At 45.1% G+C, this 23,986-nt stretch overlaps 2 protein-coding genes across 3 annotated transcripts in view; one reads left to right on the plus strand and one right to left on the minus strand.

Moving 5' to 3' along the window:
• On the plus strand, positions 1-23,898 carry LOC111968148 (CDP-diacylglycerol--glycerol-3-phosphate 3-phosphatidyltransferase, mitochondrial). 2 transcript variants are annotated; one of them, XM_023993715.2, is made up of 10 exons: positions 1-151; positions 8,301-8,508; positions 8,692-8,866; positions 8,950-9,139; positions 9,257-9,435; positions 11,993-12,195; positions 12,383-12,674; positions 13,874-14,022; positions 14,287-14,425; positions 22,894-23,898. In XM_023993715.2, the coding sequence occupies exons 1-9, from the start codon at positions 36-38 to the stop codon at positions 14,404-14,406; spliced, it is 1,632 nt and encodes a 543-aa protein (XP_023849483.1). In that variant the 5' UTR covers positions 1-35; the 3' UTR covers positions 14,407-14,425; positions 22,894-23,898. The 2 variants fall into 2 exon arrangements, with proteins under 2 accessions (XP_023849483.1, XP_023849484.1); XM_023993716.2 differs by having other exon boundaries at positions 22,897-23,898.
• The window catches only part of LOC111968159 (dynein axonemal heavy chain 17-like), a 92,277-nt gene continuing 91,096 nt past the window's right edge, over positions 22,806-23,986 (minus strand). Inside the window, 1 exon segment of the mRNA XM_070445000.1 lies at positions 22,806-23,129. Coding sequence (XP_070301101.1) covers positions 22,882-23,129 — 248 coding nt within the window. The 3' untranslated portion in view covers positions 22,806-22,881.

The following is a 23,986-nucleotide window of genomic DNA, read 5'->3' on the forward strand; positions in this document are numbered from 1 at the left end:
ATAAACCCCACCGAAGAAGAAGAACGGCTGTAAAGATGGCGGCTCCCTTAACGTGGAGGAGGCTGGGGTACTGTGTGTACACGCGGGCCCTGGCTGGGGTTTTCACCCGAATATCAGACCGATTCTTCCGTACACGCGATCGGAGGAGAGGGTAAGATACGACTGTTGTGGAACTTAAGTGGAGAAGAAAAAGAGAGACAACACTGTTTTTCTTCGTCAGACGTAATGACAGCGCTCACATGACAACCTCTAGCTGGGTATGTCAACTCCACGATGAGAACAACTCGGCTAGCCAACCACTTGTCGTGGCAGAGATGTATGCGTGCAGCCAGTCTTTACTTACACAATGTTTCAGTGTTCTTTCATAATGTAGGAAAAAAAGCTATGTTGTCATTTTTCTAGCGTGCGTCAAATATTATTGCCACACGTTTTCTGTTGTAATCTGATTGTTGCTTGCGAATAGTTTCATAATGTAATTTGATAGTATTATGGTCATGGCGAAGGTTACATAATAAACATAAGCGTGCAAGTTCAGCCAGCACATGTAAGCGTTGCAAAACATTATCTCCCCTTGAATTTTCTTCCGGTTGCTTAGGCGTACTTTTATTTGTGAATTTAAATTTCCACCCCATGTGTTGTCAAGTCTCTGTGTAGGGTAACGTTAACAGTAACTCAGAAATTCTCAGAATGAGGAAATCTCTCTCGGGTCTTTTTGTGGTTTCCTGAAAACCTGAAGTTGCAACAACTGCCAGATATCTGTCTGCCAGTCAGTCTGTCCATACCTGCATATAGTCACGTGCCTCAGTTTCACATCTTTATTATCTACCATAGAGCGACACACATGCACACTGAGCTCTGAGTCTGTCTCTGGCCTAGGCTTAACTGGGAGTGCCAAGGTCGGTGCTGGAGGTAGCTTTGGGACACAACGTAGTCTGTGTTTTGGTTGGACTCCCTGAGTTGTGCACCGTTCTGGTGGTCCAACCAATACACAGACTACTAGTCTGGAGGATGTCATCCAGAAGGGGGAGATCAACCCTGGGCAGTCAAGGCTACTCCTCATTCAGACTAGAGCTGTCTCCCAAATGGCCCCATATTCCCTATATACTGTACTACATTTGACCAGGGAAAGTAGTACACTGAGGGGGGAATATGGGGCCATTTGGGACACAACTTTGARCTTTATCTTCAACCCCATGACCTAAGAAGGCTATCATCACCTAGACAAGCTAGGCGATGGGACTAATGGCCGTAGAGACGGAACAGTTTTATCTCAAACATGATCTGTAGATATAGCTAACTAGCCAGATGCACTACATGACCAAAGGTATGTGGACACCTGCTCAGAGGTTGGAACATCGCTGCGGGGACTTGCTTCCATTCAGCCTCAAGAGTATTAGTGAGGTCGGGCACTGATGTTGGCCCTTGCTCACAGTCCGCGGTCCAATTCATCCCAAAGGTGTTCCATGGGGTTGAGGTCAGGGCTCTGTGCAGGCTAGTGTGCGGCTGCTTGGCCATGGAAACATTTCATGAAACTCCCGACGAACAGTTCTTGTGCTGACGTTGCTTCCAGAGGCAGTTTGAAACTCGGTAATGAGTGTTGCAACAGTGGACAGACAATTGTTTTTTCCACTTCACAATAACAGCACTTACAGTTGACCGGGGCAGCTCTAGCAGGGCAGAAATGTAACAAACTGGAATCCTATGACTGCCATGCTGAAAGTCACTTGAGCTCTTCAGTAAGGCCATTCTACTGCCAATGTTTGTCTATGGAGATTGCATGGCGGTGTGCTTGATTTTATACACCTGTCAGCAACGGTGTAGCTGAAATGGCCGCATCCACTAATTTGAAGGGATGCCCACATACTTTTGTGTATATAGTGTATGTCTTCCCTTCCATAAGCTTCTGGTTGCTTTAGGTATACTTTTATCTGTGAATTCCTATTTCTGTCTCCTTGTGTTGTCAAGTCTCTGTGTGTAGAGTAAGACTAGCTCAGAAATTCTCAGCATGAGGAAATCTCTCTCGGGTGTTTTTGTGGTTTCCTGAAAACCTGAAGTTGCAACAACTGCCGTCTGTCTGTCTGTCGGACAGTCTGTCCACACCTGCGTATAGTCACATGCCTCAGTTTCACATCATCTTTAGTAGCTACCATAGAGCGACTATGAGCTTACAACGTTGAGCTTTATCTTCATCCGAAAGACCTGAGGAGGCTATCATCACCTAGACTAGCTAGGCTATATAATGGCCGTAGACAGAATGGTCATGGCACATAGAGGCTTGGCTACACAGTGTCAGTTCTACACAGCGTCAGTGCTCCATTTACTTAGCCAAGAGACAGAGGAATGGGAAAGGCTACAGAGGGGAGGGAGACGCTTGCATGTATTCGGGGTAATATTCATTAGGGCACACTGTAGCAAAACGTTTTTAAGTTGAAATTGAGTTCAAGTAGTCCCTCCATGTTTCAGTCTGTTTTCTTCCGTTTAATGCCTAATAGGAAATGAAAGACACGTCTGTCAATGGCCTCCTGACTGTGAGGTAGAAGAGGGGAGGATTGTGTTGCCGTAGACTTGGTTGTAATAAGAAACTGTGTAAATAGAAGGCACAATGATCTGAATTCACCCTCGAGGACTCATACAAATACACAAGGCAACCACGTTCTCACAACTGAAATAGCTTGCCTTTACTAAGCTGTCACCGGTACATATTGGCTATGTGTACGAATACCTAGACTTGCGTTCTAAATAGTAGGCATTTTAGGTATGTGAAAATATAACGTTTTATAGAATTTGGAATTTCAAAAATCGAGTACTTTAAATGCAAATGTTATATAAATTTCGGCTTTTCATCTAGTAGAATTCGTTGCTCACGCACCGTTTTGAGTAGATGTCCTGGATGGGTGGGAGCACGGGCCCAGTGACGTACTGGGCCGTCTTCACCACTTACTGGATGGCCTTGCGGTCGTGGACGGCGCAGTTCTGGTACCAGGTCGTGATGCAACCAGTCAGGATGCTCTTGATGCAGCGGTAGTATTTGGAGAGGACCCTGGGTGGCATGCCACATTTCTTCAGCCGCATTAGGCTGTAGAGACTAGGGTTGCACATTTTGGGGAATATTCAGAGGTGAAAACCTTCTGTGGGAATTAATGGAAATATTTGCAAATTAATATTAATACCATTTAAATGTAATGTTTTTTGCATTGGATATATTTACCATATCATATGGAGACAGAAACATAAACCTTATCATAAGTAGACAGAATTGCAAATTATTAAATCCTTCCAATAGAAATAAAAACAACTAGTTACGACTTGAACTTTAATTAAATGAGTTGACTCTTCACATGGGATGGTTTCACTGGACAACAAAATAAATGGAATATTGAATGATCCATCGCAAATCCCCAAAATGTTTAAAACATACATCTGTAAAATGATAGTCTAGAAACTAAAGCTTTTGTTGTCTTCCTCTCAGGCTTCCATATATTCTCCCTGGACCTCTTCAATGTCCACCTCTTGAAGCCTCATCTTCACTGTCACGTGCCAACCTTGTTGAGGATGGCTTGTCAGGCTCAAAAAGCATCAAATTTGCCCAGATGGCCACCAATTTTTCAACCCTTGTATTGGTCAGCCTGTTGCGTGTTTTGGTGTGTGTGTTCCCAAACAAGGACCAGTTGCTGAGGCGGCTGATGTTGGTTGGATTTGGAGGTTGATGGAGGCAACGGGGGAAAGAGCCTCAGATCCACAAAGTCCCTACCACCAGGTGGCTGATGAGATGTTGGCACGACTGCCATATTGCATCTCCATCCCAAAGCCCTTGTTTGGAAGTGTACTTCGCCAGACTGCCAAGAACCTTGCCCTGTCGAGACACGGTAGTGATGACACCATAGGCCTTGTTGATCTCTGCACCAGACAGGATGCTCTTGCCAGCATACTTTGGGTCCAACATGTACACTGCGGCGTATATGGGCTTCAGGCAGACATCTTCACGCTTATTGATGTATTTGAGAACTGCAGTTTCCTCTGCTTGGAGCAACAGTGAAGTCATCAGGGCAGTATGGATTTCTTCTCTTACATCTGCAAGCAGAGTCTGAACATCAGACAGGATGGCATTGTCTCCCTCAGTCTGTGCAATGGCTACTGCTATAGGTTTCAGGCTGCTTACCACTCTCTCCCAAAATACATCATCCAGAAGGATCCTCTTGATGGGGCTGTCTATATCGACTGACTGATATGGCCATTTCTTGGCAAGACTCCCCTCCAGGAAACTGTCAAACATGACAACACCACCCMAACGGGTTTTGCTGGGCAGCTTCAATGTGGTTCTCTTATTCTTCACTTTGCTTGGTGAGGTAGATTGCTGCGATAACTTGATGACCCTTCACATACCTAACCATTTCCTTGGCTCTCTTGTAGAGTGTATCCATTGTTTCAGTGCCATGAGGAGCAGATTCAATGCATGAGCAACACAACCAATGGGTGTGATGTGAGGGTAGGACTCCTCCACTTTAGACCAAGCAGCCTTCATGTTCACAGCATTGTCTGATCAGTGCAAATACCTTCTGTGGTCCAAGGTCATTGCCTGCCTTCAGCTCATCTGCAATGTAGAGACTGATGTCTGTTGTCCCTTGTGTCTGTGCTCTTGTGGAATACTAGTTGAGGGGTGGAGGTGATGTAGTTAATTATTCCTTGCCCACGAACATTCGACCACCCATCAGATATTGCAATAGTCTGCTTTCTCTATGATTTACTTGACCTTCACTTGAACTCTGTTGAACTCTGCATCCAGCAAATGAGTAGATAAAGCATGTCTGGTTGGAGGGGTGAATGCTGGGCGAAGAACATTCAGAAATCTCTTCAAATACACATTGCCTGTGAGCATCAGAGGTGAACCAGAATACACAGCTCGAGCAAGACATTCATCAGCATTTCTATGACTACATTCCTCCATTGAGTTAAAAAAACTTCTGATTCCAGGAGAACCATGAGCTGTTGCTATCGATAAGGTGTCTGAATCATCATTTTCACCTCGAATAGAAGTAGAGGGACTTTTGTCAGAAGTTGCTTGTGAGCGCTGAGGGAACTTCATGCACTTGGCCAGATGATTCTGCATTCTTTGTTGCATTCTTCCCATATGATTTGGCACAGTATTTGCAAATGTACACAGATTTCCCTTCTACATTAGCTGCAGTGAAATGTCTCCACACATCAGATAGTGCCTGTGGCATTTTTCTGTAAAGATTAGGAAAAAAATAGGAAAAAAATAAAATCCTGACTATAATTCCATGTACAGATAAATAGTTAAGCAGTTAGATTAAACAACTCCTTTGTAAGATAATGTTTTAAAATGAAACCTGTATGGAAACAGTTGAATTAACACTCCTCAGTTAGCAGGCTCAAGCAAGCTAAAACCTACATGGTAGCAAAAACTAACTAGCAGAAATTGTTAACAAGTTAGAAATAATTTAAACACACTTGGCTGTAGGCTACTATTTACTAGTTAACCAAAAATCATGTATGTCCTATAAAATATAGTCACCCCACCCAGTTGTCATGACGTTGTGTGAGGTTTATGACCCCCCCCCCCCCCCCCAAAATACCTTTCTCCCTTTTCTCTCCACTCTACTGAATGGACTCTGTCTCTTATACACATCTAGATGTGTATAAGAGACAGCCACTCTACTGAATGGACTCTTGGAAAGCCCTTAGTACCACAGAAAAAGTGTGGTTACATCAAAAGGTTGGGGAATGGAACAATAATTCCCCTTTTCAACCAGTTGAAAGTATCCGTTGGTACTTAAAGAATATGATGTCAGATCAGATGTTGTCAGGGACATTATATCTGATGATCGGACGACATACAATGTATCTTGGAAAGTCTACACATTCTAGTTATCAGATTCACATAGAATTGTTGTGCAATTTAAATGTTTAAATATAAAACTATTTGTGCTAAAATTACATTTAATCTTTTCATTCTAAATGAGAGAATTGTTTTCATAAGTAAACTATGTTCACTCAGTGGCCAAGTGAACAGACATTGGTTGGAGAGGGATGAAACGCGTCCTTCTCTTCATAAGAGAAGATAATTTAAGCTAGGGTTCGTGCAGATAACCAAGAATTTTATGACGTTCAGATGAGACTGATAGAAGGTAAAGAATAATTAATGACTGACTGCTATTGATATAAAATATCTTTAAGAGTGGATTTTGGAGATAGCCGCTCTATATATAAATGAACACTTCCGTGGTGCCCCAGGTTATTAATGAGTTAATTGTTGTATGATTTAATTCAATCACGTAATCGATTTGATAAAATGGCCTGTCATCTCATTTAATCATACTAGAGACAACACAGTATTGTAATCAACTTTCCAGAAAGCATGTAGTCCTTGGCTCAGACAGTGTAGTAGTGTGGGCTCAATAGCATCTCATTAGTGTGCAAGATCTTGGGAATCAGCTGTACATGTGATGGAAGAATGCACTGTGCATGCAGAGGGTTGCAATTCCATTGAATTGGGGATAGTTTGACCAAAATATGCCACAAGACCTAGAATTGCCTTTTGTGTATCCCACAAAAAAAAAACTGTTATAAGAACTTTTTTGATGAATTTAAGCAACATTCCCGGGCTTAACTTCCCATGGAAAACTTCTGGGAAATTTACCTGAAAGTTTCTGACCATTTGCAACCCTAGTAGAGACGCTGTTGTGCCCTCTTGACAAGAGTGGTGGTGTTGGTCCATGTCAAGTCCTCAATGATGTGGACGCCGAGGAACTTAACTGATGACTCTACTGCAGTCCCGTTGATGTGGATCGGGGCATGTTCCCTTCTCTGCTTCCTGGATTCAACAATCAATTCCTTTGTTTTGCTGACGTTGAGGAAGAGGTTGTTATTCTGGCACTGCAATGCCAGTTCACTTACATCCCTACAGGCTGACTTGTCAATGTTGGTTATCAGGCTTACAAACGTGGTGTCATCAGCAAAGTTGACGATGGAGTTTGTGTCGTGCAAAGCCACTCGGTCGAACAGGGAGGACACACCCCTGGGGGTCCCTGTGTTAAGAGTCAATGTGGAGGAAGTGTTGTTGCCAATCCCCACAGCCTGTGGTCTGCCCGTCAGGAAGTCCAGGATCCAGTTGTAGAGGGGGGCGTCCAGACTCAGGGCTCTAAGCTTGGAGGGAACAATGGTGTTCAATGCTGATCTGAACTGTAATCAACTAACACAATTCCCACATAGGTGTTCCTCTTGTCCAGATGTGTTACAGCCGTGTTAATAGCGACGCAATTGCATCTTCCGTGGATCTGTTGGCGTGGGTCCAGTGTGCCTGGCATGCTGGCCATTGATGTGGGCCATGACCAGCCTCTCAAAGCACTTCATGATGACCGGGGTGAGCGCGACGGCGTGATAGTCATTTGGGCATGTCACCTTGTTTTTCTTGGCCATTGGTACGATGGTCGTCTCCTTGAAGCAGGTGGCGACTACAGCCTGGGACAGGTTGACATTGTCAGGGAAGACGCCTGCCAGTCCTTGCCACATGCGTCGTGAGTCTGAGTTGTGAGACATCAATTTTTGTCTATCTTTTTGCGTCCCTAATGGATTCAGAGCTTGTACCTGCTTGCCTTATACTCGTCGTGCTTATACTTTCTCTACCATAAGCCGCCTCCAACATAGTTTTAGGGAATTTGGTAGTACGTCCAACTGCAGAGCACTTGTAACCACGCCAGTCCAGGACCTCCACATCTGGCTTCTTCCCCGGGGGATCGTCTGAGGCCGCTGACAAAACTGTGGGTTTGCACAACCAAAGAATTCCTGCACAGACTGTTAGAAACCATCTCAGGGAAGCTCATCGGCTTGCTTGTCGTCCTCACCAGGGTCTTGACCTGACTACAGTTCAACGTTGTAACTGACTTCAGTGGGCAAATGCTCACCTATGGCCACTGGCACGCTGGAGAAGTGTGCTCGTCACGGATTAATCCCAATTTCAACTGTACCGGGCAGATGGCAGACAATGTGTCTGSCGTTGTGTGGGCGAGCGGTTTGCTGATGTCAACGTTGTGGACAGAGTGCCCCATGGTGGGGTTATGTTATGGGCAAGCTACGGACAACGAACACAATTGCATTTTATCAATGCAATTTGAATGCACACAAGATCCTGAGGCTCGTTGTCATGCCATTCATCGGCTGCCATTTGTTCAGTGTTTATCTATAGGAGGCAATTACCACTCCAGCTGAAGGCTTCCATGGAAGTAATTCCTATCCCTCCTCCCTTTCTCTCTTCCTCTCCATGCCCCCCCTCCCCTCCCAAGGTCATTGTTGCTCCTAGCCCCTCTCCTAGCAGAGGCAGACTCCTCTCCCCTTCCTCTCTTCAGATCCCCCGGGTCGACTGGAGCTCAGGGCACCGATGGCCTCCATGCCCGCTTCCTTTGGATGGCAGAACATGTACCCGCCTTCAGGGTGCCTGGCACACACATCCACATCCTCACCTCCCCTGACCAGTTTTACCAGGCAATGAAGGTAAGGTGTGTGTGTGAGAGAGCGGGTGTGGAGCTTTCCCTAAGTCATGTGCTGTACTAAAGATGGTGTACTAAACATTCCCCCAAAAATGATGAAAATAATCACTTTTTTGGGGGGGTGAAGCCTCCTTGTTTGTCCTGTAATACCTGATTTAAACTGTAATTTCTTGTGTTTTCTGTTCAGGCTCGAATAAAGACGGCTAAGAGGCGAGTGGTGATGGCCTCGCTGTATCTGGGTACAGGACCCCTGGAACAGGACCTGGTGGACTGTATGCAGGAAGCTCTGCAGCGTTCACAGGAGGTTGACAACTCCGACCTGCAGGTCTCCATTCTTTTAGACTACACACGCGGCTCACGAGGTAGGAGGGGTTCTGTGTATGCGAGAGGGAAAATGCCATATAACTCAATGGGTGTCTGTGACCCCCTCTGTCTCTGTGTCTAGGTCAGACTAACTCTAGGACCATGTTACTGCCGTTGCTGCAGCAGTACAGCAGTGGGATGCGTGTGTCTCTGTACCATACCCCTGACCTGAGAGGGCTGCTCCGGCTCCTGGTCCCACAGCGCTTCAACGAGACCATCGGGGTACAGCACATCAAAGCCTACCTGTTTGACGATGACCTCATCATCAGCGGGTACACACACACACGAACACACACACACACACCATTGTTGTAGTTGTTGGTGTTTTTCTCATACAGTTGATGTTGCTTGGTATACCTTTTTTACCTGTCTCTCCCCTCCCTCCGTAGGGCCAACCTGAGTGACTCGTACTTCACCAACAGACAGGACCGCTATGTGCTCCTGGAGAACTGTTGGGAGGTGGCAGACTTCTTCTCTGATCTGGTGGGTGCCGTGGGAGACGTGTCATTACAGCTACAGCCTGACAACTCTGTCAGCATGATGGAAAACATGGTGCACCCCTACAGAGGTATAAAACACATGCGTAACACCAATACATACAATGCATTCGGGAAGTATTCAGACCCCTTCACTTTTTCCATATTTTGTTACGTTACAGCCTTATTCTAAAAATGTTTTTTCTCAATCTACACACAATACCTCATGACAAATCAAAAACAGTTTTTTTGAAATTTTAGCAAATGTATTACTACTCTACTTTGTTGAAGCAACTTTGGCAGCGATTACAGCCTTACGTCTTCTTGGGTATGACGCTATAAGCTTGGCACTCATGTATTTGGAGAGTTTCTCACATTCTTCTCTGCAAATCCTCTCAAGCTCTGTCAGGTTGTACGGGGAGCGTCACTGCACAACTATTATAAGGTCTCTCCAGAGATGTTCGATCGGGTTCAAATCCGGGCTCAGAGACTTGTTCCGAAGCCACTCCTGCGTTGTCTTGGCTTGTTGGAAGTTGAACCTTCGCCCCAGTCTGAGGGCCTGAGTGCTCTGGAGCCGGTTTTCATCAAGGTACTCTCTGTACTTTGCTCTGTTCATCTTTCCCTCAATCCTGACTAGTCTCCCGGTCCCTGCCGTTGGAAAACATCCCCACAGCATGATGCTGCCAACACCATGCTACAACGTAGGGATGGTATTGGCCAGGTGATGAGCGTTGCCTGGTTTCTCCAGACTTGGCATTCAGGCCAAGGAGTTCAGTCTTGGTTTAATCAGACCAGAGAATCTTTTTTCTCATGGTCAGAGTCCATTAGGTGCCTTTTGGCAAACTCCAAGCGGGCTGTCATGTGCCTTTCACTGAGAAGTGGCTTTCATCTGGCCACGCTACCATTAAGGTCTGATTGGTAGACTTCTGCAGCGATGGTTGTCCTTCTGGAAGGTTCTCCCATATCCACAGAGGAGCTCTGTCAGAGTGATCATTGGGTTCGTGGTCACCTCCCTGACCAAAGCCCTTCTCCCCCGATTGCTCAGTTTGGCAGGACGGCCAGCTCTAGGAAGAGTCTTGGTGGTTCCAAACTTCTTCGATTTCAGAATGATGRAGGCCACTGTGTTCTTGGACCTTCAATGCTGCAGACATTTTTTGGTACCCTTCCCCAGATCTGTACCTCGACACAATCCTGTCTCTGAGCTCTACGAGCAATTCCTTCGACCTCATGGCTTGGTTTTGCTTTGACATGCASTGTCAACTGWGGGACCKTATATAGACAGRTGKGTGCSTTTCCAAATCATRTCCAATCAATTGAATTTACCACASGTGGACTCCAATCAAGTTGTAGAAACATCTCAAGGATGATCAATGGAAACAGGATGCACCTGAGCCCAATTTAGAGTCTCATAGCAAAGGGTCTGAATACTTATTTTTAATAAATTTACAAACATTTCTAAACTTGTTTACACTTAGTCATTATGGGGTATTGAGTAAATGGTTTTTATTTAATACATTTTAGAATAAGGCTAATGTAACAAAAGGTGACGGGGTCTGAATACTTTCAGAATGTACTATACATAGCACATAAGTAACACACACATACATCTACAGAGGTAAAACACAGGTGCTTAACTCTTTGCTCAGSTTGGCTGGCAAGTTCTAAATGTAGTGTAATGCGTTGTTCTTGGAAAGGTCCTTGGAATCGGATTAGTTGAAAGTGTAGCTTGTTCCAGCTCAGACACACAGTGAAATCAGAGAACTGGCACGTGTGTGAATGAAAGAGCGAGAGAGTCAGGAGAGGTAGACAGACGGAAAGAAAAATAGTGTGTGAGTGTGTAACCAGAGAACATTCAGTCAGGATGTTGGGTCTGGCGCTAAATGACATCATGTCTGCAGAACCGGACCACAGTTGTCACAGAGACCAGAAATAGAGCAGTGAAGTCACGGAGTTGCTGGTAAACACAGTGGGAAGATGCGCACGCACACACTCTAATCATTAGTGAATGAAGTTCTCCTGCTGGAAGAGGGCAAACTTTACAGTAAAAGCACGTCTTTAGAATGAACTCATGCTGAGGCTTGCAGGTATCTCTCTCTCTCTTTGTCTCTGTCACGGCCGTGAGTGGCGCCAGCCGGCAGGCGTAGTCCAGATATTGACCCATAGCCGTAATGCCCAGAACTAACTTTACACACTCACCTGCTCTACTGCACACATACTATGTGCGTGTGAGCGGGGAGAGAGAGTTTGTGTATGGTTACACAGAATTGTTAATTGCAAAAATAACAAAGTGGGCACCGCRCCTCTTTCGTTAAAAAGCTGAGGGAGAAATGGAACCACTCTGAAATTCAGACAGAGCTATGGATGCAAGGACTGACCATCCATGCTAACAGTTAGTATTAACTGCATTTTGAGGCTATACATTGTTTACATTTATATTGTTTACAAACATGGGACAAAAACAAGCTTATATTTTGGGTTCTGATGGTGTGTGACAGTTGCACTAAGCTCATGAGGTTATATTCTTCAAGAGTTCATTGGTCTATATCATTAATTTACAAGTACAAAAATGGATATAGCAACTAAGGATTCTAGTTTTAACCAGGTCGGTCTGTTTTCCTCTCTTACATCCCTACATTATTTTGTCACCAGGTAACCGGGATGATTTCTCGGCGTCGGCCCGGCAACACATCATGGAGGTAGTGAACACGGCTCGTACGCGCCAAGACATCGCCAAATCTGAACGTTTGAAGCGGGAGAGCAAGGGTGAAGAGGGAGGGGAGGAGGACACTTGGGTTTTTCCTCTGATTCAGATGAAACCTCTGGGAATACAGGTGGATGAGGAGATCACACAGGTAGTTACACACCTGGACACCACTACCCTCACCAACTAATATTGAACAAAATAACTCACCATCGCATGTGTTTATTATTTTATATATATAATATATATATATTTTTTTTAATTTGTGACTTAATAAATGTARAAATGTGGTGTTTTAGTGAAAGGACACTACATCTGAGCATCTTRTTTCCTTGTAGCGTTTGCTGACAGATGCGGGTCCCGGTGCAACTGTGTTTCTGACGTCAGGGTATTTCAACCTGACAAGGGCCTACATGTCGCTGGTTCTGGGGGTGGGCGCCGACTATCGGATCCTCACCGCCTCCCCGGAGGTCAACGGGTTTTTCGGTGCCAAGGGCATTGCCGGGGAGATCCCAGCCGCCTACATCCACATTGCCAGACAGTTCTACAGCAAAGTGTGTCAGCTGGGACAGCAGGAGAGAGTTCACCTTCACGAGTATCACAGAGCACACTGGACCTTCCACGCCAAGGGTGGGACACACACACACACACACACACACACACACAATATAATCCTTGGCCTTAGAGCCTAGATTGATTCTGAATGGTTCTACTCTATTGTGATTAGTTCTGTTTGGCTGTGAGTTATGACTGGTAGTGACGTTCCATGGTCAGACAGTGAGCATCCTAAACGGCAYCCTATTACCTATATTGTGCGCTACATTTTKTAACAGCCCTATGGGCCCTGGTCAAAAGTAGTACACTATGTAGGTATTGGGGAATAGGGTGCCATTTGAAACTCACTCATGGGGCCAATTCCACCCTGACAGACTTGTACTGTTCTCTGGCTCTGCTGTTCTGTCCCTGTGTTAACCCAGACATGTTGTGTGAGAGACGGCGTCAAGTCGGGGCGGCAGGTAGCCTWGTAGTTAGTGTTGGACTAGTAACCAAAAGGTTGCTAGATCGAATCCCAGAGCTGACAAGGTAAATATTTGTCGTTCTGCCCCTGAACAAGGCAGTTAACCCACTGTTTCTAGGCCGCCATTGTAACTAAGAATTTGTTCTTAACTGACTTGCCTAGTTACATATATATTTTTTWAATTCAACTTTAGCCCCGAGCAAAGGAAACAGTCACTCCTGGGTTTGTATAGACGTTGGGGGTTTCTGTGTGCTTTAGTGTTTCCTTTATAGTTGTGGACATGGTCAACGAGAACCAGATTTAAACATGAAAAAATGCTCTAAGGAATTATATCTGAATTACTACCAACCTTTCGCTGATACTTCATATATAGAATAAAATGGTAATGTGTCCCAAAGAATATTCTAAACAACTGAAATGTTAGTGGTGCATTAGTAGATAGGTAAATTCTTGTTGTTTTTTTTTCTTCAAAAGCCAGATTGAGCCACAGAGAGGGGGAAATGAACACACACAGTGAAGCAGCGTCAGTGGAATGTAATTTCACACGATCGTAGAAGTCCCATTTATTAGATAAAGCAGGGCGGGCCGGCCGTTTCCCGTAATCACAGCACACACTGCACGGGAGAAATCACACAGCACCCAGCTGGGAGAGAATCAATGACCATTAGAGTCGACCCTGACCCCCAGCTGCAGAACAAATCACTGATGTTGGGAAACCGCTCTCCCTTTTTCTCTCTCTCCTCCCTCTTTCCTTCCTCCACCAATCCCCCTCTCCTCCCCCTTTTTCCCTCATCCTTCGCTCTCTCTGCAGGGCTGTGGTACTACCTGCGGGGGCAGGTACGGCCGTGCCTGACTCTGATTGGCTCTCCTAACTTTGGCTACCGCTCGGTGCACCGGGACCTGGARGCCCAGATCGCCATAGTAACAGAGAACCAGGACCTACAAGCCCACTTGCAGGAAGTAGGCCATTCAAACCAACACAACTTTATTTAAACAGACTTGATGGCTCGATACTATGGCTCTGTTTTATACAGCTCTCAACCAAAAGKCCTGTCTMCAAAATGCAACTAATTTGATAGCTYATGATCCCAGGAACTATGTGAAGCTGGTAATAATATGCAGAGCGAGCAAGCAGGGAAACCTGCTGTGTATCTCATATGTGTACACAAACTCGTTCACTCTCTCTCACACAATTACTCTCTCTGTCTCGTCTGTGTGTAACAGGAGCAGGAGATGTTGTACCAGAGGTCTACAGAGGTGTCCAGCTCTACGTTCCAGCAGCCAGATCGCCATGTCAAGCTGTGGGTCAAATTGGTCACTCCCCTCATCAAGAACTTCTTCTGAGAGAARCAGCCAAACAAAGGTAACGCCCACTCACACGCCACAGGTACCACACCCACATACTCCCTCTGAACGATCGTCTCCTAGTCACACATAGAAGTACAGATGCTTTTTATAGAATGGCAGAACTTGGTTTCTCCAAAATGTCCCTAGCCACTGCTATGTGTACCAGCCCTCAACCCAACCTAGCCCAAGGCCGCATCAACCTCAGAAGCTGAACCCAGCTACCCCTGATTTGAATCCTACTCCGTCACACACCTTTATCCACTTTACTCCCCCTCCTCAACGTCCCGTCTCTCTGAGAGAAACTGTCTGACCCATCTGGCCTTTGACCCCTCAGCATCAACATTCTGTAGTCAGCATCTGGACCCATTCGGGTGTGTGAGAGAAAAATCATTGTGCTGATGGCTAGAGTAGGCGGTGTACTAGGCAGTGGGGTCAAAGGCGGCTTAGACGGGGGAAGGGTGGCTTATTGTTTGTGTTCTAACAGGGATGTAGACTTGCCTTACAGGAAGTATTTTCTTTTTATGGTGACGGTAAATGCTGAAGGGGAGGTGTCTCGTCACCACAATGTTACTCAGTGAGACAAATAGCCACTAAATGTCAGTGTGTGATCACCTGCCGTGAGGGTACAATGATTGATGGGGCCACACATTCCTCGTCATAATCCACAAGCATCCAAATACATGAACAAAGATGTTATCTATCTATAGTTTTGTTTTTGTTACTGTGTAGTTCTTGTAAATGAACAAATTTAGAAATGTAAATTAAAACACAAACTTAGTGGACACACACACACACTCTCACTGAGCATGTGAGGTGGGATCAGGGTCTGTTGACTGACCTGGTCTGGGAAACAGGGTTATCTATAGATGAACATCCATCCTYCCTCCTGCCTCTCAGAAACAGCCCTAGTATCCACTGGCGTAACGCAGTTTCTCTGGACCCCCCCCGCAAGGTCAGAGCCCCCCCCCCCCCAAAATCAAAGTATAGAATACCGTCCATGGTGATTAAATTGCGACATGTCTACACGGGTGGATGCTTATTGAGTCGATTTATAGGGTTTCTGTGGTGCCATGGCATAACTTTGCTTTAGCTAGTGTATAAATGTTTATTGGTAGGCCTATTTGGTTGTCATTTTCTCATGTTAAGCACGCTGTCGCAATGCTGCCATTTGTAGCTTGCTGGCTGGTGGCAATGTAATTACTTATTCTGTAAAATTATAAATGTTTGACGAAGCAGCATACGGTACTAATCAGCTACCAATATATATTTTTGGATTATACAACTGTCCTGTATAGGCTACCTGAATCTGCATGACATGAACCCYCATGTTCTCTCCCAGCTTGGATAGAAAGTTGTGGATAAAACCAGTCTTAATGGCAAAATGATAGTCGGTCCACCTTCAAAACACTAGCTTACTAGGGATTGTTTCATTATGCAGTGTACTATCTATAGCTTTACAGTGCCTTGGGAAAGTATTCAGACCCTTTGACTTTTTCCACATTTTGTTAGGTTACAGCCTTATTCTAAAATTTATTTAAAATTGTTTGTTTTTTTCCCTCGATCTACACACAATACCCCATAATGACAAAGCAAGAACAGGTTTTTAGACGTTTGCTAATATATTACAAATAAAGGAAATATCATATTTACATAGGTAGGTATTCAGACCCTTTACTCTGTACTTTGTTGAATCATCTTTGGCAGTGATTACAGCCTCGAGTCTTCTTGGGTATGACGCTACAAGTTTGGCACATCTGTATTTGGKGAGTTTCTTTCATTCTCTGCAGATGGGCTCCTGACTGGCRCAGCGGTCTAAGGAACTGCATCTCAGTGCTAGAGGTGTCACTACAGACAGCCTGGTTCGAATCCAGGCTGTATTACAACCGACCGTGATTGGGAGTCCCRTAGGGCGGCGCACAATTGGCCCAGGTTTGGCCGGTGTAGGCCGTCATTGTAAATAAGAATTTGTTCTTAACTGACTTGCCTAGTTAAAGGTTAAATAAAAATCCTCAAGCTCTGTCARGTTGGATGGGGAGCRTTGCTGCACAGCTATTTTCAGGTCTCTCCAGAGCTGTTCGATTGGGTTCAATTCCGGGCTCTGGCTGGGCCACTCAAGAACATTCAGAGACTTGTCCCGAAGCCACTCCTGCGTTGCCTTGGCCGTGTGCTTAGGGTTGTTTTCCTATTGGAAGGTGAACCTTCGCCCCAGTCTGAGGTCTATAGCACTCTGGAGCAGGTTTTCATTAAGGATGTCTCTGTACTTTGCTCCGTTCATCTTTCCCTCGATCCTGGCTAGTCTCCCAGTCCCTGCCGCTGAACAACATCCCCACAGCATGATGCTGCCACCACCATGCTTCACCGTAGGGATGATGCCAGGTTTCCTCCAGACGTGACACTTGGCATTCAGGCCAAATAGTTCAATCTTTTGTGAAACCAAGATTGAACTATTTGGCCTGACAGGACAAAAAGCAATGGGAACCTCCCCAGATTCGGAGAGACAGGTTTGGCGATGATAGGGGCAGCGACCTTAAAGAAGAAAGGATCTGAACCAGATGTTTTTTTGGGGGGTCAAGTTTAAGGAGCTCCTTTAGCACCTCGGACTCAGTGACCGCCTGCAGGGAGAAAGTTTGTAGCGGGCAGGGGAAAAAGAGGGGGGATCATCGGATAGTCACATTAGAAGGGGTGGGAGATGAGGAAATGTTGGACGGGCAAGGAGGCATGGCTGAGTCGAATAGGACTCGACTTAATGAAGTGGTGATTTTTAAAGATCTCAGCCATGTGCTCCTTGTCAGTAACAACCACATCATTAACATTAAGGGACATGGGCAGCTRTGAGGAGGGTTTATTTYCCAGGTCTTTAACTGTTTTCCAGAACTTCTTGGGGTTCGACCCACAAAGCGAACTACTCCTTAGTTACTTTAACTTTGGCCTTTCGGATAGCCTGAATGCACTTTATTTATAATTTGCATGAACGAGAGCCAGTCAGCCTGTCASTATGCGTGTGCCGAGCTATTTGCCAAATGGAATTCTTGAGGTGGARTAACTCTGCCGGATCAGGGGCTGAACCTGTGTTTTTTCCCCTCATTTTCTTTATGGGCTTGTATTTGTTAACGATACCACTGAAAATATATAAAAAAAGGTCTTMCAAGCRTTTGACAGAGGGGATCAAGCTGATTCTATACCAATTTACAGAGGCCAGATTGTGAAGGAAGGCTCGCTCATTAAAGTTTTTTAGCAAGCGTCTTATGACAAGTCAGGACAGGTCGTTTCACTGAGCAGCCATTRCAAACACAGGCTGTAAAACAGTGATCACTAAGGTATCAGTCTGGTGTTTTCTGTAATGWCCTGTAAGGATAACATTAATGGGAGTAGYCTTTTCTRGGTGTTTTGAGTCATACCTTGTGGGATTGGTAATAATATGAGAAAGATTTAGRGAGTCTCATTGCTTTAGGTCTTGGTCAGGTTGTTTAAGCATGTCCCAATTTAGGTCACATAGCAGGACAAATTCAGACTTAGTGTAAGGGGCCAGGAAAGAGCTTAGGGCACAGGCAGGTGCTGATGGTGGCCGATAACAACCAGCAATTAATTGAAAGTTTAATGTGTAAAACCAGCAAATCAAATTGTTTGGGGACAGGCTTGGTGGAGACAACCGAGCACTGAAGGTGTTCCTTGGTAAAGATTGCCACTCCACCACCTTTGGAAGATCTGTCTTGCAGAAAAAGGTTAGAACCAGAAAGGTTAACATCAGTGTTCAAAACATTCTTTCTTAACCACGTCTCAGTAATGACGAACACATCTGAATTGGAGCTGTGAACCCACACTTTCAACTGATACATTTTAGGTAATACGCTTCTACTGTTAACGTGCAGAAATCAGTGAAGCAGAGCACAAATCAGAATTGGGGTTAGCAACAGTAGATGGGCCACGGTGTACATGCACATTTCCAGATATAATCAGCAGTAATACAATCAGGGCACGGCAGAGGACGGGGAGAGCTCTGCAGTGTTGATTTATAACATTTGAATCATATTGTACAGCAATTTCATCAGGTAACATGAATACAAAGCCGGTGAGAGGTGGTTAGAATAAGATGGCAGGCCAAGAGTCTGTGTAACCAATGGAGTCCGAGTCCCAAGTGTGGAAACAAACAGACTGTCCCACGGTTGGGTAAACAAGCAAGTACATAGTCAACAAACCACGCAGGAGTCATGAGGCAAATTGCATAAAGCACAAGAGAAATTTAACAACTTGGGGCTAGCCATTGTAAGTTCAGAGTCACTTGCCTCAACAGTGCATGTGTGCTGGAGGCGACTGAAAGCTTGGGAGAGAGGGGGTTACCTACACCAGACGGGGAGACAGGCCAGGGCAGACGGTTTACAGATCGCCAGGTGGAATCCAGGCAACGGTAGTCGATGTCACAACCACTTGGGAGAAGCTTTTCTCGGGAGGCAGATTCCTTGTAGAAAATCCCAGCTAGCAAGTCTCTGTCCGTCTTTTCCATTAGGGAAAAGGAGGTCGTTAGCTAGCTATATTTTTAAGTGTTAGCGACATGGTCCTTTACGACGTCCAAACAAAGTTGTCCAAACAAAGTTGTCCTGTGGCTGTTATATTTTGGGGATTCTGAGGAGGATATAATCTCTGCACAGATGGAGGGGGCTTCAAAGGCCTCTGCATTTGGGGGAGGCTGTGAAAGTCTCCTGCCATTGTTAGGCTCAAGAGTTTTCACACTGCACTTCAGTGCTAATTTCAGTCAGATTCTTTCCTAGCAGCTTGATAGCCTTATTTAAGAAGCTTTATATAACAAAATTACCTAGAGATTGTCTTTTACTTTTTGGCTTCAGAAAGTAGGTTCAGACTGAACATTACTCACTCAATGTTGTGTTGGATGGCATTTCCATGTTCCGCTGTGTTTCTTCTGCAGGTTTTGGCTTGTTAGAAGTTTTCGTTTTTCTTGATAGTCCTTGGTGGTAGTAGTCCATTCAGGTAATTTTGTCCAAAATCAAGGTTTTAGGTATGGAATTGTGACTTGCAATGACTGTTTTAATGTTAGTATCCTATATAAGTCCTTGCAGGTTGTGGGCTGACTGTTTTCTATACTGAGTATTGCCAACTCAGACAGCCTTTCCTGAGACATTAGGCATTATACAGTATTGTCCATTGCGCTATATACAATATAAACTTAGTTTTGAATGATGCCAAGATATACCAGAGATAAGGGACTGTTGATCTTGCAACCACCCAACTCAAACACCGGTTCACCAGTATGAACGAAATCGCAAACAACCCTCAAGAACTGTTTTCTACTAAAGTTGATCACCACATCAGTCACTAGCTTCATCAATAAGTGCGTCGATGATGTTGTCCCCACAATGACCGTACGTACGTACCAGAAGCCATGGCTTACAGGCAACAGCCGCACTGAGCTAAAGGGTTGAGCTGCCGCTTTCAAGGAGCGGGACTCTAACCCGGACGCTTAGAAGAAATCCCGCTATGCCCTCCAAACCATCAAACAGGCAAAGCGTCAATACAGGACTAAGATTGAATCCTACTACACCGGCTCCGACGCTCATCGGATGTGGCATGGCTTGCAAACTATTACAGACTACAAAGGGAAGCACAGACGCGAGCTGCCCAGTGACACGAGCCTACCAGACGAGCTAAATGACTATGGGCGCTTCGAGGCAAGCAACACTGAAGCATGCATGAGAGCACCAGCTGTTCCGGGCAACTGTGTGATCACTCTCTCCGTAGCTGATGTGAGTAAGACCTTTAAACAGGTCAACATTCACAAGGCTGCATGGCCAGACTGATTACCAAGAATTGTACTCCAAGCATTCGCTGGCAAGTGTTTTCACGGACATTTTCAACCTCTCCCTGACCGAGTCTGTAATACCAACATGTTTCAAGCAGACCACGATAGTCCCTGTGCCCAAGAACACCAAGGTAACCTGCCTAAATGACTAACAACCCGTAGCACTTACATCTGTAGCCATTATCCCAGAAACCCTAGACCCACTCCAATTTGCATACCGCCCCAACAGATCCACAGATGAGACAACCACCTGGACAAAAGGAAACACCTACGTGAAAAATGCTATTCATTGACTACAGCTCAGCGTTCATTGCCATAGTGCCCTCAAAGCTCAACACTAAGCTAAGGACCCTGGGACTAAATACCTCCCTCTGCAACTGGATCCTGGACTTCCTGACGGGCCGCTCCCAGGTGGTAAGTGTAGATAACAACACATCTGCCACGCTGATCCTCAACACAGTGGCCCCTCAGGGGTGTGTGCTTAGTCCCCTCCTGTTCACCCATGGCTGCATGGCCATGTATGACCCCAACACCACCATCAAGTTTTCCGACGACGTAACAGTGGTAGGCCTGATCACCGACAATGATCAGACAGCCTATAGGCAGGTAACCTAGTGGTTACAGGATTGGACTAGTAACCAAAAGGTTGCAAGATCAAATCCCCGAGCTGAGAAGGTAAAAATGTCATTCTGCCCCTGAACAAGGCAGTTACCTACTGTTCCTAGGCCGTCATTGAAAATAAGAATTTGTTATTAACTGACTTGCCTAGTTAAATAAAGGTAAAATAAATAGGGAGGAGGAAGTGTGGTTTCAGGATAACCTCTCCCTCAACGTGATCAAGACAAAGGAGATGATCGTGGACTACAGGAAAAGGAGGGCCGAACACGCCCCCATTCTCATCAACGGGGCTGTAGTGGAGCAGGTTGAGAGCTTCAAGTTCCTTGGTGTCCACATCACAACAAATTATCATGGTCCAAACACACCAAGACAGTCGTGAAGCGGGCACGACAAAGCCAATTTTCCCTCAGGAGACTGAAAAGATTTGGCATGGGTCCTCAGATCCTGAAAAAGTTCTACAGCCGCACCATCAAGAACATCCTGACTGGTTGCATCACCGCCTGGTATGGCAACTGCTCAACCTCTGACCGCCAGGCACTACAGAGGGCAGTGCGTACGGCCCAGTACATCACCGGGGCCAAGCTTCCTGCCATCCAGAACCTCTATACCAGGCAGTGTCAGAGAAAGGCCCTTAAAATTGCCAAAGACTCCAGCCACCCTAGTCATAGACTGTTCTCTCTGCTACCGCACTGCAAGCGGTACCGGAGCGCCAAGTCTAGGTCCAAAAGGCTTCTTAATAACAGCTTCTACTCCAAGCCATAAGACTCCTGAAAAGCTAATCAAATGGCTACCCGGATTTGTATTGACCCCCCCCACACACACACACACATCTTTACGGTGCTACTACTCTGTTTCTTATCTATGCATAGTCACTTTACATCTACCGACATGTACATATTACCTCGACTAACCTGTCCCCCCGCACATTGACTCTGTACTGGTACTCCCTGTATATAGCCTCGTTACTGTTATTTTATTGTTGYTCTTTAATTATTTTTGGTAAATACTTAACCAACAATGCAGTTAAGAAAAATGTGTTAAGGGCTTATAAGTAAGCATTTCGCTGTAAGGTCTACACCTGTTGTATTCAGCGCATGTGACAATTTGATTTGATCTGTTTGCATCTGCCAATATACTGGCGGCCCAGTATCCAGACGACCTGTCCCCAGAGCTTCCTATACAGTTAATCTTTTCTGTAACGTGTTGAGCCTTGCTTTAAGGAGAATGAGAGGCTAAATTAAAAATGTTACAGAACTACAACTCCCTGTCTAGTTTCCCAAGCTCTTTTTACCATCCCTGTAACTGTCATTTCTGCAGAGAGATCATTTTCTAAACTAAAACTCATAAAGAACTACCTAAGAAACATTAGGTTCTCGGTCTGTGAATTTGAACACCTGAGTAAGCTCCACTGGCTGTGAGGGTGTCTGGTGCGCTAGTATCAACAYCATACCATCTCCATGTGGTTTCACAGGTACACCCTCCCAGAATAAAAGTTAAACGTGGTTATATAAGTCTGTGGTTGAAGTAAGTACTTACTGTAGCTGTGATCTGGCAAAGAGGGAAGATGGGGGGGGGGGGATAAGCTTAGCTCTAACAATAGCTGAGTGGTTAAAAATTGATGTTATCTACAGTACGTTTATTGTTACTGTACTGACAACAGGCTGGAAGCCTTCCAATAATCACACCTCAATTTCACATTCAAAAGGTTATCACCTGAGGTTTGTGTGTGTGCATGCCTRTATTGTTCTTTGCATCTGTGTCCTAACCATGCTTGTACAGGCTGCCCCCTAGTGGACCTTCCTAGGAACACTGGGACAGTGAGAAAGCTGTACATGATACAGTGGAGTTGTTTCATACTGTTTCCAAGCTCAACACACATCTTTCTCTTACCTCACTGATGGCTGTGTTCATTACATTCCTCCAATAGACATAGATGACAGACATCTGTAATTMTTTTTGTGCAACATTGATGCTTTTTATTAATGAAAAAGGTATTTYGGATGAAAGTGGTCTGAGTGTTTCTGTGTTTTCTCTTGCCTCTCTTACACACTAAGCAGGAGGCAGACAGCGGCCAGTACCCACTTGGCAGGCTTCTCCTTGGTCTTGAGGTTGAAGGTCCAGATGAAGGTGGGACCCCTCATGCGGGTCTTGTAGACAGGACACTCATACACGTTCTTGGTTTCCTGTCGGTCCACCGGTACCGCCTTGATGAAGATCACCGGCATGTTGGGGGTCAGCTCCTTCAGACGAGCATCCGCTATCACCCCCGTCTGGGTGTCCCAGCGTGCCCCTGTACATACACAACCAGACACACATACCTAACGTAAAAAGTTGAACTCTAAACATATARAAACATCATCTCTCCACAATGAGACTGTATGGTTGTGTATATCTACTGTACAAATGGACCTCTTAATGCCTGAGAAATAGCAGTATTTTTGTGACGGAAACTAGTTGTGTTTTCCATGAACATGCTGAGTACATGTTGYCAGCAGGAGGAATGTTAGTACAGGATGTTTTGTACATTCCATAACCATTCCATTMGTTTTGTATTGACAGTGGAATCTGGTACATGATGAAAGTAGTGCGTGTGTGTGAAGGTGACTAGACAGCCCGCTGTGTGTGGAGTTTTGAGATCCCTGGAGGAGCCTTAAGAACAATTGAGAGAAACTGATCTAGCAGTGTTTACTACGGTACTCTAACCAGCTCATACAGTGAGTCATCCCAGGAACTGAACTTGAAAGTAAGTTGGAATAGTAGAATGCACAAGGTACAATTTAGAAATTGGGTAGTGCATCATCAGTTCCTCTTGTCATGTCAGTCATTCCATATCTTAGACAGCTATTTATTCAGAAATGTCCAGATCAACTAGCCCATGTTAGCTAATGTTTTTTTGCCCATAGATTTTATTGTAATGTTTGGGAACTCCTGCACTAACCAGCTCATACAGTGAGTCACCCCAGAAACTGAACTGGGCACTTTGTGTGGATGGATGACTCTTTGTAACCTAAAAGATCATTTTATGAGTAAAAAAATAAAATAAAATGGTATTAAAGTTTTGACTGCACCTGATGTGTATTATTGACTGACTTCATCTCCAGGAGATGGATGCTAATGGTTAAAATTGCCGCAAATGTGTTATACCAC

The sequence above is a fragment of the Salvelinus sp. IW2-2015 genome, linkage group LG8, assembly GCF_002910315.2.
Source record: "Salvelinus sp. IW2-2015 linkage group LG8, ASM291031v2, whole genome shotgun sequence".
Lineage (NCBI taxonomy): Eukaryota > Metazoa > Chordata > Actinopteri > Salmoniformes > Salmonidae > Salvelinus > Salvelinus sp. IW2-2015.